The 13,809-nt window shown below is 54.6% G+C and overlaps 1 protein-coding gene across 3 annotated transcripts in view; it reads left to right on the forward strand.

The window, feature by feature from the left end:
• The window catches only part of LOC131670791 (oxidation resistance protein 1), a 63,888-nt gene that overhangs the window by 14,000 nt on the left and 36,079 nt on the right, over positions 1–13,809 (forward strand). The window contains exon 2 of one of the 3 annotated variants that reach the window (XM_058946711.1): positions 2,703–3,039. The exons of the other annotated variants lie outside the window; for them this stretch is intronic. Coding sequence (XP_058802694.1) covers positions 2,870–3,039 — 170 coding nt within the window. The 5' untranslated portion in view covers positions 2,703–2,869. The remainder of the gene's footprint in view (positions 1–2,702; positions 3,040–13,809) is intronic. 3 annotated transcript variants of the gene reach the window in all.

The raw sequence follows: 13,809 nt of genomic DNA on the forward strand, positions 1-13,809 counted from the left end.
GTTTTTTTCTTTTATCGGCAGAACTTTTTTCCGAAGCTCGTCGTTCGTGGATTTTTCTTTCTCCCTCTATTCCTTCCCTTCCTCTCACTCTTTATGACCGTCACTTGGGAAATCTCATCACCTGTACTTTTATAGCGCTAGTTTGACCTGCGTGATTTATTGTAACGTGCTTACGCATCATCTTTGCAAGGAGATGGTATGATTGGGTTTGTTAGCTTCGGAACGCTTGAAAATAATAGTCTTGAGGGAGCGCTTCATTGATAACAAGAAATTTCGGTGGTACTCTCCCAATTTTGCAAAGGGATCAGCCGCGCGCGCCTTGGTACTCTTATCGCGACAGAGAGAGAGAGGGAAATCGCGCGATATCGGGCACATCGCTACACAGGCCCACCTTAGCAATGTAGTCGCGTTCGCGGTCGATCGAATTCGCGTCCCTTTTCGCCCGGGTCCGGATTCCGAGCAGCTCTGCGAAAAGCACACGTCCGGTTGCGTGCGTCCCCGTCGTCGCACGCTTGACCTTCGCACCGGATGATCGATGTGCCACGCGGCACCTGCCCATCTATTCCGTCCAAATTGCTCGGCGCTCGCACGCTCGATCGTCTTGCGTCGCCTAGGGCGGATCATCGCGATTACGATTACGCGAGCGTTGTGCAACGACGCGGCGCGCAGGCATGCATGGCGTAGATAAGCCCGCGCGTCAAATAACGATTTCTCTGTGTCACCGAGCGGGCATAGAAAGTGCACCGTACTGACTCAGTGGACGACAACTCTAATCAACGTATAGAGGAAAAGTCAAAAAATACACGCTTCTGGCGTGCTCGATCGTGAAAACGTACTCTCTGCACGCGTGTGCCGTCGAATAAAAGAAAGGGCGCGCGCGCGCGCAGGAAGGAAAGTAGTCTCGCGAAACGTCGATTGGCAATTAACTCCGTATGCTTCTGTGTGCTTTTTTCGTCGAGGGTCGCGCGGCAAACGGAGATAGAGAGAGAGAGAGAGAGAGAGAGAGAGAGAGGGAGACTCGCGCGAATGCGGCTAATTAATCGACGCACTTGACCCACTATTCGGCCCATGTAGCAGACCAACAAACATCGATCGACAAAAGGCCCTTGCACGAATTTATGTGTGCGCGCGCGCGTGTCTGTACGAACGTATGTCTGTATCTAGCGTTTCCCATTAACCACTCGTCCGTCCTTTTTTCCTTCTTCTAATGAAAGTGACATTGAGAGACGCTAGATAACTTGATTGTCTTGTGTGGGGTTCGCGGGACTTGGGGTGGGTCGACGTGTCACGCGCGCTTCTGTGTATAGTAAGTTTCTCGTACGGTCGATAAGTGTGCCCCCATCGATTTCTCTCCGCGTCTTAATGAATAAATAGTACTTGTGCGCGCCGAGTCTCCAGCTTTGCTATTGTTCGGCTTGGAATTCGCTACGATGGCGACAGCTCTCGGCCGAGCAAAATGAACGCGAAAGTGCGCCAAATCAACACTCGAAAACGTACGCGCGATCGTCTGAAAATCAATATTACGTGTTGCTGCGGCTATTGAGCATTCGAACAGCTCGGTTCTGGCCCAAGTTCAATCTTTGAGAGTGCACTCGGTGAGACCAAAGTGAATTTTATTAAAACACCTTGCCATGTAATTTGAGAAAAATGTTAGCTAAAAATACTCTTATAAATAAAGATTAAGGTTTTATTGTGTCGAGCTCTCTCCCTCTCTCTCTCTCTCTCTCTCTCTCTCTCTCTCCTCTCTGCCTTATCGCGGAGATTGCCAACGTTACAGCAGCGAACTTTGCGAGCGACTCCCATAGCTGCGAGCAAAACTAGGTCGTTACGATGCGAAAGCTCGCTACGCTGATGTCGGGAGCAAACGACTGGTAGTAATATAACAACTTTGTGCTCGCGCATACATACAGTTTCTTCAGAGAAATAAATAGGCGACGGGTTGTTGCGTTATTTTTCCAATTCCCGAGGAGTGATTCATTGTTGGCGGTTGTGTAAACCCTCCTTGCGTCGGTCCGCCGTCCGCGCTCGCGCTCGAGGCTGGCTCTCTATAAATAACTCGGTCGAATCAATTTTTCAATAAAGTGAAAGTGCGTGATTTGCCGGTCCGCTACACGTCGGTTGCATTATTAACCGTAACAAGCGCGCCCGCGCTCGCCCATGGTTCCTTCCCCCGCCTCTCTCCGAGACCCTTCTTTTATCGACGAGGCACGTCGTTAAGCTCAACGATCAGGCCGCCGGCTAAGTTTCCCTTCGCCTTGTTCGAGGCGTGCACGATGCGCGACGCACGACGTTTTACCGGCGCCTCGATCGGCAGCCAGTCAAATGCAGCGTCGCACCCCAACGTTTCTCTGCTTTTTTCTCCTCGTATCGCGCGCACGCGCGCACTGGCACGACAACTGCCGGATATAACGCGCCGACCCTTCATCGGAGATTCACGAGAGCGAGCGCTTCGCTCAAAGTTAAATTGACTTTTGAGCGGTTCGCGCGCCATTCGCTCGCCGAGACGGGGACGAGGACCTTCGACGCAGATTCGCTGGCTGGCGCACCCAGTTTGAAGCGAGTGCTCGTCGAATCGCGACTATAAGCCCCCCCCCCCCCCCTCCCCAATTCAAAGGTCTCTCGAGCTGAACGAGTCCCCCGTAAGAAAGAAAAGACAAGCTAATAGCGGCGCAGTAAAGATTCATGAACTGTGTGTGATTTAGCCCATTGAGTCGAATAAGGGTCAGGATGCGAGGATGCGGACGTATTAGCGCCTCGTCGGCGGTTACCGAGTGGTCGGCATCGGCCTCGTCCTCGTGAAAAGCCGCCACGAAGTCGAGCATCCGCCCGTATACAGGCGCAGCTCCGAGCGAGAGATTGGCCGAGCGAGATGGCTCTATTCACGAACGGACCCGGCGGCGGCTCGCCCAACAGATCCGAAAGCCCCGGTGGCGGGGGTGGCGCGCCCACGGCGGCTGGCTTGCCTGGACTTGGACCCTCGAGGCAGCGCAGCCTCAAGGACCGCCTCAGAGACGGCATTACCGGTGGATTCAGCTGGCAGTGAGTACTCTTGCTCTCCCCGCCCGGTATGCATTCGCACTGGTCTGTAGCCCGCGCGGCCCGACTCCTCTTCCGGGATGACGGCTTGGCACTCGCTTGGCGATGTCCCCGCAATGCCGATCGGAGCTCCGCGGCCAAACGAAGCGTGAAAGAGGCCCGAGCAAAGTAATGAAAATCCATAATTCAGGCGAGCTCTCTTGGGCAACCGATACCCGATGCGTCCCCGTCGCGGCGTCAGCCGTGCAACTTGCCCACAAGCAGCACTTGGCTCATCAGAGCGCGATCCCATGCAAATATGCTCCTTGACAAATGAATGATGCAGAAACCAACTTGCCGCTGTTTGCCAGCGCGCCAAAGTCCGCTGGCTTCCTTGTTGCCAGCGCTGTGACCGAGTTTGCTTAGCGATCTTGGTTTCGTTGCGTCTGCTCCTCCCGGCCGAGATAAGCTATCTCCTGCAGAGCTAGATCCTGCAGATATCTTCTGCGGGGACGCAGAGCTGAGTTCCCGCCGATCGACAATTGTGGTAGGGATGCGAGCGAGAGCGGAAAATCGCTTTCTTGTCACCTCCCCGACGAGGCAGAGGAACGAAGCTCGCCGGTCTCCTCGATCGGGGTTGGGTTAGGCGAGAGTTCAGGTGCTTCGATTGTCGACTTGTTATCCAGCTTCCGGAATCCCGCGACCGCCCGTTAACGTGCAAATATTTCGAGGGCAAATGTTTTTCGAATGAATTCTCTGGACGCTCGGAGCTTGCGCCGCCAAGGAAAGCGGTTGCTTCGGAAAATTTTCACGACAAAGTGGCGTTCCGCAAAATTCGTTCGAATAGCTCCGTAGACGATCGCGGGGATGCTTCCCATGGCGGCCGACGGTGTCGCGAAGGCAAAACAGCAAGACAACTAAGCAATTTCAGATCTTACCTTGCCGTCACCGCGATCACGAGCTCGAAGCAAAGGCAATCCAGCGTCGTTGGCCCTAGCGTGCACTCGCGACGACAAGGCGCTGCCATCGCAAGCCCTCGTGCCCTTCTCGCGGGCGATACGTTGAACGCACTCAAAACGCCGCGCCCCGAGAACGGTTTATCGTTTCACGCGAAACGTCTGATAATGAATAATACGATACTTGTAAAAGCTCTCACCGCGTGCCGTTTCCGCGGCTGCGCGGGCGCGTGACTTTATTTTGTGTTTATACCTATGCCCAGTGCCAAACGAAAGTTATACGCACCATATGATGGACTAAAGGTTTTTTCACGGGCGTTTATTTTTTCGTTCGTATTTGTTTTTTTACCGCGACTCGACAGAGGGAGAGAGAGAATGAGAGACTGGAGGTGGGGACGCATAAAGTTTTAAATAACGCCGGACGTGTGTGGCTTCGGCAAACTGTTTCGACAACTGCCAACTTGTTTGCGCTTAAGCGGCAAATGAAAACTTCCGGGTGAATGATACGCTCGCACCTCCCCTTCAAATTCGAATTCGAACGCCTCAACTTCCACGCTCCCTCTTCTTCTTTAATCGAAAAAATTTACTTGGTCGTAAAGGGAGAAAAAACGATCTCATTCCTTCCGACTTTCTCGTTCGATGCCTGGAGCGGAAATATTGCCGTCCCCATTTTGATTTCCGCAATTTTCGCAGTAAAACTCCTGACCAATATTTCATTTCCTTCTTTCTAGAAGAAAAATAAAAAAAGAAAATATAAAAAAACCATAGGAAAGCCAGTTTATTCTGGCGTGCTAGGAGCTGTAGCATCGAATCGATACTCACTTTAATCAGTTTCCAAAGTGGCAGTTTAAGCCTGCGTCGTCGTTAGGATTATCGGCGGCTGCGCGATGCAATACCTCCGCATTACAGCGTCGCGCCGACAACGACGACGACAAAGGAAATCAAGGACTCCTCGTTTCCTTTGAAAGGGAACGAGGCGGCGAAATTAGCTTGCCAATCGGTTTCGTTAAAGCGTCCACTCGCTTTGATTCGATGATCGGAAGGGAAAGCTCACCAGCAATTCAACGCTACTTTGGCCCGGCGACAGATATTTTTAGATTTTTCAAATCGTTCCCATACCTATCCCTTCCGGTAATACGCGCTACTTAGCGAATCATTTGATCGCGCGCTCATCCATTTTTTACGTGGCTCCCCATCCTATCCGCCGAAAGAACATGAGCGATTCCATGAGCGGGAAAGAGAGATAGAGAGAGAGACACACACACACACACAAACAAAGAGGACGCATATCGAGCTGACAGGTAGTATCGCAGCCGCCTGCCAATAGGTCATCGGTGAGGCTCGCTCTCGTTCGTTTAATTTCAAGTCGCTATTTGCGCGGCAAGCTATCCGCGAGAGAACGACCGAGCGAGAAATATCATTCCGCGACCTTCGGTCTTCGCGGCGACAGAGCCAGCAGCTCGTCGATAGGCCGACTCAGATTAGAGATTCAAGTGGCGGAAATGGCCCGTCCGACTGCCGCGTCCACGTCGTCGCCCTAAAGCTTTAATGAACTCCACGCTGTCGATCTGCTTTGACAATTATTTCCCGAATCTGCCGCTCCAGATCTGCGCAATCGATCCCGATGAAAAATACTCGGCCCTTTCTTCCCCCGGACGAGGCGCTTCGCGCGAGCCGCCATTGTAAGCGCGCGAATCCAGTTTAATTAGTGGCCTCGCGCTTTTACATTCCGCAAACGAGCTCATCTCCGGCTGACGGTCGTGCTGTTACGGAAAATACTTGCACAGCCAAACGGTCGCTGTCTCCTCGACTGATTTCCACGCCAGGAAGGGTCAGGGGGTGGGAAATAACGATGCGACGTCTTAGAGCATTTTCACAGCAGAAGCGTTCGGCCAACTGATTCGAGCCGAAACGAACTCGAGGTGAATCATTGAGCGACCTGCTTCTCCTGCGGACGACTCTAAGCTGTCAACTTTCCGTTGCAATTGAATTATCAAACTACAACTTGTCCATTCACATTTATCACGCGCGGCATTGCCGATTTGCTGGAATTTCAATTGACCGATGCTTCAGCAGCCCGAGCTCCTCTCCTCCTCGAGTTTCGAGCTTTTAAAGGACTGACCTACTTTTGAGTATTTGCACATACACATATATATGTGTACGCACACACATACGTCCGACTACTAAATTTATTTAATGTATTTTCTTTGCCCAGTGTTGCATTTTAAGTGCGCGCTAAACTTTGTTACGTCCCAGCGACGGGCTACTTCTTTCCTTTTATTATTGAAGATGTGCTCGCGGCCATCTCCTTTTCCGAGCCTTCAAGTTTGCCGCCCATTAACTCAATTTTCCCTCCGTTTTGTCATTCGCAAATTATTTTGACCGATATATTTTTTTCTTCTTGGCTTCTTTTCTCGAGTTATCAAAAATATTCAATTACGACTGTGTAGCAACGTTCGTTCCCGGAATTTCGATTAGCCTCGGGCATTGAGATCATTGAAGCGCGGCGAACGCTTCGGAAAACGCCTTTTCATAGGAGAGTTTGTCCCGCGTAACGCAGGGCGAACTCGATGGCTTGATGCACAAACTCGTATGCAAGGGAAAAATTAATTAGATCGTTCCCGGGGCTACGCGGATCGCAATTTCCGCTGGCCCCCTATAGTTTAACGAAACATTGCGCAACTGGTTCAGCGCAACATCAGCGAAATTCAATAAATATCGCTCTTCGAAGCAGACGTGGAATGCGAATCAGCAGCGTAAAAGACGTCGAAACGACGGCAGAGCAGGTTCACGGCAAAGCGAACGCCATAAGCGTGCGCGTGCGACGGGAAGATCAACGTCCCGCGAAGAGGGAAAGCGAGCGAGTGTCGGAAGGAGCGGAAAGGCGGGCGGGAGGGGGGGGGGGGCGCATCCGAGTGCGCTGGCATTTTTTCTTTTCCTTTTTTTTGTCGACGCGCTCCATTTCTCGACACGCGGATGCTCCGCGCGCGCGCGCACACATCTCGGTCGTTGTCGATATTATGCCATTGACCCATATATTTCATGGCCAGCTCGCGGTGCGGCCCGAGCGCGCGGCCTCGAGTGTCGATATGAGCCAGGCGAAATAACGCGTCTTCCGGCACGGGGAGAGAGAGAGAGAGAGCCCAACCGGAATCCAATGCCGCACGAACTTCGCTCTCGTTGTGTCGTGCTCGAGTCGACATTTTTTTAATTATCGCCAAACTCAGCCTCCTTCTTTCCCTCTTTGCCCCCCCCCCCCCCTTTCGTTTAACGGACGATAGGTATTTCGCATCGAGCGCGAGTATAGACGCACGCGACTGATCGATTATCGATCGGTCGTGCTGTAGGTCAATTGAAAAATGTGGTTTTCGTGAAAGAGAGAGAGAGACTCGATAAGAAACGCGCGCTATAACGTTGATGAGACAATTTTTTTTCTTGGTGCTCGGGTCGTAATAGATCGATCGACTGGCGACCGATACATAATCGTCGTTGTTTGCGTGCGCAGACGCTTTTCCATTTCACTGCGGCTTGTTTAACTGGCGTCACATTTATTCCTGAATTATGGTTAACTTTGGACTAATCTGTACATCTTATCGACCAGACTTAATCGGTCGCCGGAATTTCGAAGAACAAATTGCCTATAAGTGCTTCCGAGAATCGATTGGATACCTGCGAAAACGAGGATCGGAGAGTCCAATTTCTTCCCCTCCGTCCACACGAAACGCGACCGTGCGCTTACTTTCTCCGACGAAATACGAGTATCCGAACGATAAAATGCAAATAAATATAGCGTAGCCGAGTGCGAGTGCGAACTACATTAAAATCTGCGAGCAAAAACGAAAAAAGAATGGATGTTATCTCCCTGCGCGCACGCGATCTCGCGGCTAAAAGCAAATTGAGGGCAGAGGCGGTGGATTAAACAAAGCGTAGCTCGCGTTCCCTTAAGGCCAAGGAGTTGCCAATCTAAATATTCCAATGCCGCGGCGTGCAGTCCATCGTCGATCCTCGGCCGCAGGCCGCCCGGAATCGGTATTTCTGTGCTGCTCGGCACGCCTGAAAATCCCGCCTGCCCCCTCCCCCGCACCGCCGCCCGAGGGACGCGCGGCCGATTCAACGGGCGCCGCGTGCGTCCACTCGGCGAAGCGAGAGAACGAAAACAACGGCGAAAGGGTCCGCGCGCGCAATAGTGATTGTTCGCTGGCGCGCGCGTCCTTCGCGATGTTTCGGCTTCTATCAAGAATCTCGCTGGCCTTTCTCTCTTGAATTTCGCGAAGGAGGCTTTTATTCGTGTCTCGGGCCGAGGTGGGAAGGATAACCACTCTTCGGCAGCACTGTGCACGAGCAGGCTGCTGCTGCAGGAGCCTTGAACCAAATATCCTGCCAGCGAAATGTCGAGAGCTGCGGAAGGGAAACCCCGGCGGACGTCGACCTCCGAGTCTCCCTGGGGTGTGCGCGCAACTATGTGACCGACAGAAGAGGCAGCTACAGCGGACGAGGCTCGGCGGCCGAGGAAGCGACGACTGTCTTTGCTCTGCCCGGAATGTCGGCGCGTAACTCTCCTATTTACGTCGCGAGCGCGGATCAGGCGTAGAAATCGGTCGATGGCGCTGACCAAGTTTCAAGACTAGCCTTGGCGAGCAGTGGTGCTTGCCGCGGGAGCGCGGCGGAGGAGTGTGCAACGATGCCCCCCAATCGGACGATCGACCGGGGCGTACGCCAAGAGCCTAGCGACGCGGAAAGCAGGCGTCCGTCCGACGCGTGGGCTCGACGGACGAGCGACACACCCGGAACGACGAGCCTCGCGATGCGACGCGCAGCAGAGGAAAAGCAACGAGAGGATGCGCGCGCGCGACGCGCCAAGTATCGTGCTTGTATAGGCAGCGCCGGTAGGCGCGGGAAGGTCAGTGGGTAAACGGGCCAAGCATATAGGTACCGCGAAGCTCCGTCGTCGCCGTCTCGTCGTTGTGGCCGTCGTCGCGAAGAGGGGGGCCGGCCGTGAAAAGCTCCGCCGGAGTCGAACGGGGCGCGCGTCGCTGCATCAGCGTCGCGTGCTGCCACCAGCGCCTCGCCGCCGCCGCCGCCGCCGCCGCGGAGATTGCGCCCCTCCGGACCAATCTCTCGATTTGCATATCTGCCTTCCTCGTTGCTGGCCTCATTTTCATTTCGCGTCGCGCCTCGCGTTCGCGGCCGAACAGTCGTGACTTTCGATCGAGAATGCGAGCGTCGCAACGCATTGTTATCGGATCAAAGTCGGCGGCGGAATACACGTATAATCGCACGTACACGCGTGTGTGTGTATTCAGCACGCCTCGCCCTCGCTTGTACCGCGTATTATACACGAGGAGAGCGAGAGAAGCCCCCTGCGCACGGCGCACCCTCTGCGACAGAAGCCGAAATATTGATTACACCTGACCTTGAGCACACGCGCTCTCTCTCTCTCTCTCTCTCTACGCCCGCCACCAACGCGCGGACGATACCAGTGGAGTGCGAGTCGGGCCCGAGTGTTCGTAACGAAATCGCGTGCAAAGCGATTGTACTTTGAGCGTATCGCGTTACACGCTCCTTCCTGGCAGGTTGAGCGAAATAGAAATTAGCCGACACGATCGTCCGATCGATTTGCATGGCGCGCGTTCGCGTTCCTTCCTCGCCGTTGGCAAGGTAAAAACGAGCGAATCGTCTCGCGAGAACGGGAGCGAGATAAATTTGCGAGCAGCGCACGGCGGGGCAGTGGCAGCTGCGCTAATTAACCGTTACTCGCGTTCGTTACGCTCGCACCGCTGTGCCGCGAGTGCGCTAACGAGTGCGAACGCCCGGCGCGTAACTCTCCTTATGCCAGTGGCCTCGCCCACGCGGATTATCACTTCGATTTGGTAATCGAGCAGTTAGTTATCGCTCGTTAGCTGTGGCGCTTTCGCGAGAAAGACCAGGCAATGCGGGCTCGCGGAGACGCGCGGATATTGCACCTTGCCTCGGCGACCTTACGCCGAATCGACGAGAGCTTTTCGGGAACGCGACGTCACTGCTGCCGGCAAGGCTGTCGGAAAGGCGCATTGTTCCCGCGCACTGCGGGGAATGCGGCAGACGAACGAAAAATAGGTCCCTTTTTCCCCCATCCAGACGGCATTCCGCTCGACAATTCATTCGGAAACAGCGCAAAACACGCGCTTATCGCGCGCAAGCGTTTCAATGTCTGGCAGTAAAATGAATGCGTCTCGCTGCTCGTTCGGAGAGCCCGTATACGCGGCAACGCGCAAGCCAATTAGGCGCTTTTGTGTCGCTATCGGCGGAGCAGGCACATCTGTTTCTGGACTTAAAAAAGAAGCAGCCTGCATAACGCGACGATTGCCTCGAGGAAGTTGCGCGTTTTAATGCCCTCGAGCGAGAAGAAAGTCGCGCGCCATCTGCTCGTCGCGCGCGAGGCTGCAATGGCCGTTCGATCATGCGAGCTATTTCGCAGCCACCTGTTAGCGCGCGCGCCGTTTTTAATCGCGTCTCAAGGCTGCTCCACGACTTGGTCGGTCCGCGTCTCTCCCGAACACGTGCCGCGCGACAATCGTTGCGAGTCCGAGCTTATCTGGCGTGCTCGCGGCTCGATTCTCGCTGTCGAGCTGCGTATCAATCTTGGCTTGGATTTGCCGCTGCCGAGGCACGGATCGCCTCTCTGGCACACGGCGACTCGCGCTGCGCTGATATTTATCCGACCGCCCGAAAGATCGTTGAACGCGCTGGTGCTCCACGTTGCTGGGTGCAGAATGAAACTTGGAGTCAATCGTTGTCGCGGCATTCCTTTTGCGTCGGTCACCCAAAATAAACAACTTCAAGATAAATGCCAGCGCAATTGATTGAGACGGGCCTTCGCGCGGGAGAGCAAGTGGTATTTCTGACAATCGAGAGTTTTCGCCATGAACAACACTCGCAAAGCCCAAGGACTGCGAGCAGCGCAGCGAAAGAGAGAGAGAGAGAGAGAGAGAGAGAGAGAGAGAGAGAGAGAGAAAAAATTTGTTTTCTCATTATCGGCTATCGCTAGAGACCCAAGCGAGCGGCAGAATCAACGATTCGGAGTCGTTCATTCTCGCGAGCCGAACGTTTTAATGCCACGCGCCGAAAATATACGTGTTATTTGTTTTTTTTTTCCATCGTATCAGCCGCCAAGCGCAACACTGTTCTCTTGACCCGCTTGAGCGTTTTTCATTCGAGGAATAAGCGCGTGCGGTGCCGACGAGGCAAAGGCTCCTTAATATTTCAGATTGCAAAACGGCCACGTGCGTGGGTTATTAACGCGGAAGCCGGCCGACCGAGCGGCTTTCAAATCCGCCGTCGCTGATCGCGCGCGACGCGCGTGCCCCGGCGAAGGGGAGAGGTGCGCTGGCTGCGATCGCCACCTGCTTTCACCCGAAAAACGCCCTCTCGCGAGACAATAAGCAAGTCGCGCGTACCTCTCTCCGAAGCACGCGCGCCGTCGAGCGAAGAAGCGTCGAACTCTTGGATCGGTCGGCTTCCAAGAAGGTTATTTTTAGCCTCGCCGAGAAACAGGTTTCCGTGGCCGCGCGCCGCCGCGCCAGGAAAGTCGACGCCGTCAACGTCGTCCAGGGAAATTCACGAGCGCGCAGCGCAATTTCTCTTCGCGAGAAACCGGACTTTCGTCCGCGTGCGAAGCTTCCACGCTTGTTGCTGTGATTTTTTTTTCATTTTTTCATCTTTTCATTTTTTTCCGTCGAACAACGTCGATCGATGAGGAGCGTTCTCCAATCGACGACCGGTGCGGGTCTCTTCGCGAAATGAAAGCGCTCGAACGGACGCACCGAAGGCAAACGAAATTCGCAAAGTGAAACGGGTGCGCGACAATGACAATCGGCGCGCAAGGAGCGAGAGGTACGGCAATGGGCCATACACATCGATTAGAGCGCTCGCGGAACGATTGGGCGGGCGCCTGCGAGGCACCAAAGTTTGCACGTGCGAATCGACAATGGAGCCGAAGAGAGGCTCGTGGTCGCGCGGCGGGGCGAGTACTCGGCCGCCTGTGGTCCTGATCGCTAAAGATATCGCATTGGTGTCCGGCCGCCGGGCAACGCGATCGAAGCCGGCGCGTCGCAACCGCCGGCCGCGCGCATTGCATTAGGCATTCCTCTCTCGCTCGCTTGTCCATTGTGCGCCTGTGCGCGCCGCATATCACCGTGAGAGAGAGAGAGAGAGAGAGAGAGGGAGAGCGTTTAGCATTCAAGCGGGCGTTTCGCCGAGTCCATTTCGATTGCGCGCAGCCGCATACCGGCCGCCTCGGCCAACGCCGAGTGACCGTTCAGCACTGATCCCGGCCTTCTTTTCTGTTCTTGGTGAGTAGCTCTCCTTCGGACGTAGACCGTATCTCGCGACAGTCAGCGGGACGCACGGTAAGTCGAGCAAACACTTGGTGTACAGCGGCGCGACAGTGTTGACGCGTGCGCGCAACAGTAGCATCAGCAGCAGCAGCAGCAGCAGCAGCAACGTAATTGATCTTCGGTTAAGCGCTCACGCGGGCCCGCACGTACGGCAATCCTCTTGATGGATAATTACTCTCGATCAAAGAGAACGACCTCGCAGCAACCTTCCTTTATTAATATGCGAACCGCCGTCTCGGTGTCGCTCGCCAGCGCCAGACGCCTTCGGAGAACAACACCCGCGCCGCCTGCAGCCTCGAGGCTCGTTTGGCCGTTCGTCCCGCTCCGTTATGCGCGATCGGGTCTTAATATTAGACTTTTTATTCGCTTGGATATTTCCGAAACGACGATCGCGAAGACACTTAAGCGAATGTTTGCCGAGCGAACTCCAATGACAAACGGTGATTCGGCGAGTGAAAATAGACGGCAAACGGAAGTTTCACGACCGACGAGGCGCAGGGCAAGCGAGTCGCCCGTCAAAGCGCAGATCTTGGTTCCGGAAGGATTTCAATCGCGAATACAAAGTGTCTGCGACGAAAAGAAAAAGAGTAGAACAGCGCAATATATCGCACGCGTGAGCGTCAAGAACGTCGGACAAGGGGCTCTGATTATAGAACAAACAGCGATGAACGTGTCCTAACAATATGATGGCTAGATGGAACGTAACTCGCGCGAAAGCAGCGACCCATTCAAAGAGTCCGCGGTGAGCGACGACGGCGACGAGTCGCTGCAATTGGCACGGACACACTCTCAATTGGTTAATCCCCCCCCCTCTCTCTCTCGCAATTCTTCTTTCATGCGGTGATCCATTTCTTCTGCGCGCGTGACGCGACATCGCGCCACTCGGCTCGCTTTGTCGTCGCGCGAATCTGCGCTTGCTTCGCCGAGTTTCCGAGGCGAGCGGAGCGAAAGCTCGACTTCCCGGGCACTCCCAAGTCTTGCAAACCGCGCTCGACGGTGAAAAGTTCCAGGGTAGCGATGCTCGTACACGCGCGCGTAATCGCGATAATGGCAAGCCTTGATCCGAAAATCGGACGACAGCTGAATTACAACTTGTAGGCGCGCGGAGCCTCGATCAAACGATTTCTCTTATCGCGCTTCGGCCGCGACTCGCGGGAAGAACCTCGCCTCGGCCGTTTATCTCTGGCGATGCACCTGTGCGTTACGAAGCGCTCGCTCTCGCAAAGGTGGACGCTCCAATTTGAATTCCAGCCGCCCGGCTGCTCGCCGCGCCACAAAGCGATAAAGGATACGAAAGTGTTCGCCAGCGCTGCCGGCGAGAGTGACTTTCGTGAAGAGGCTCGCGAGATATTATCGCGAGATTTATCCACGCTCGCGGGCTCGATGTACGTCGCGCGCCAGTTACGCCGTATTCGCATACCCGCGTGGAAAACTGAGAAGCTCGACGTTAGCGAGTCTCTCCA

This window comes from Phymastichus coffea, unplaced genomic scaffold (assembly GCF_024137745.1).
Source record: "Phymastichus coffea isolate CEN01 unplaced genomic scaffold, Cenicafe_Pcof_1.1 PCOF00116, whole genome shotgun sequence".
Lineage (NCBI taxonomy): Eukaryota > Metazoa > Arthropoda > Insecta > Hymenoptera > Eulophidae > Phymastichus > Phymastichus coffea.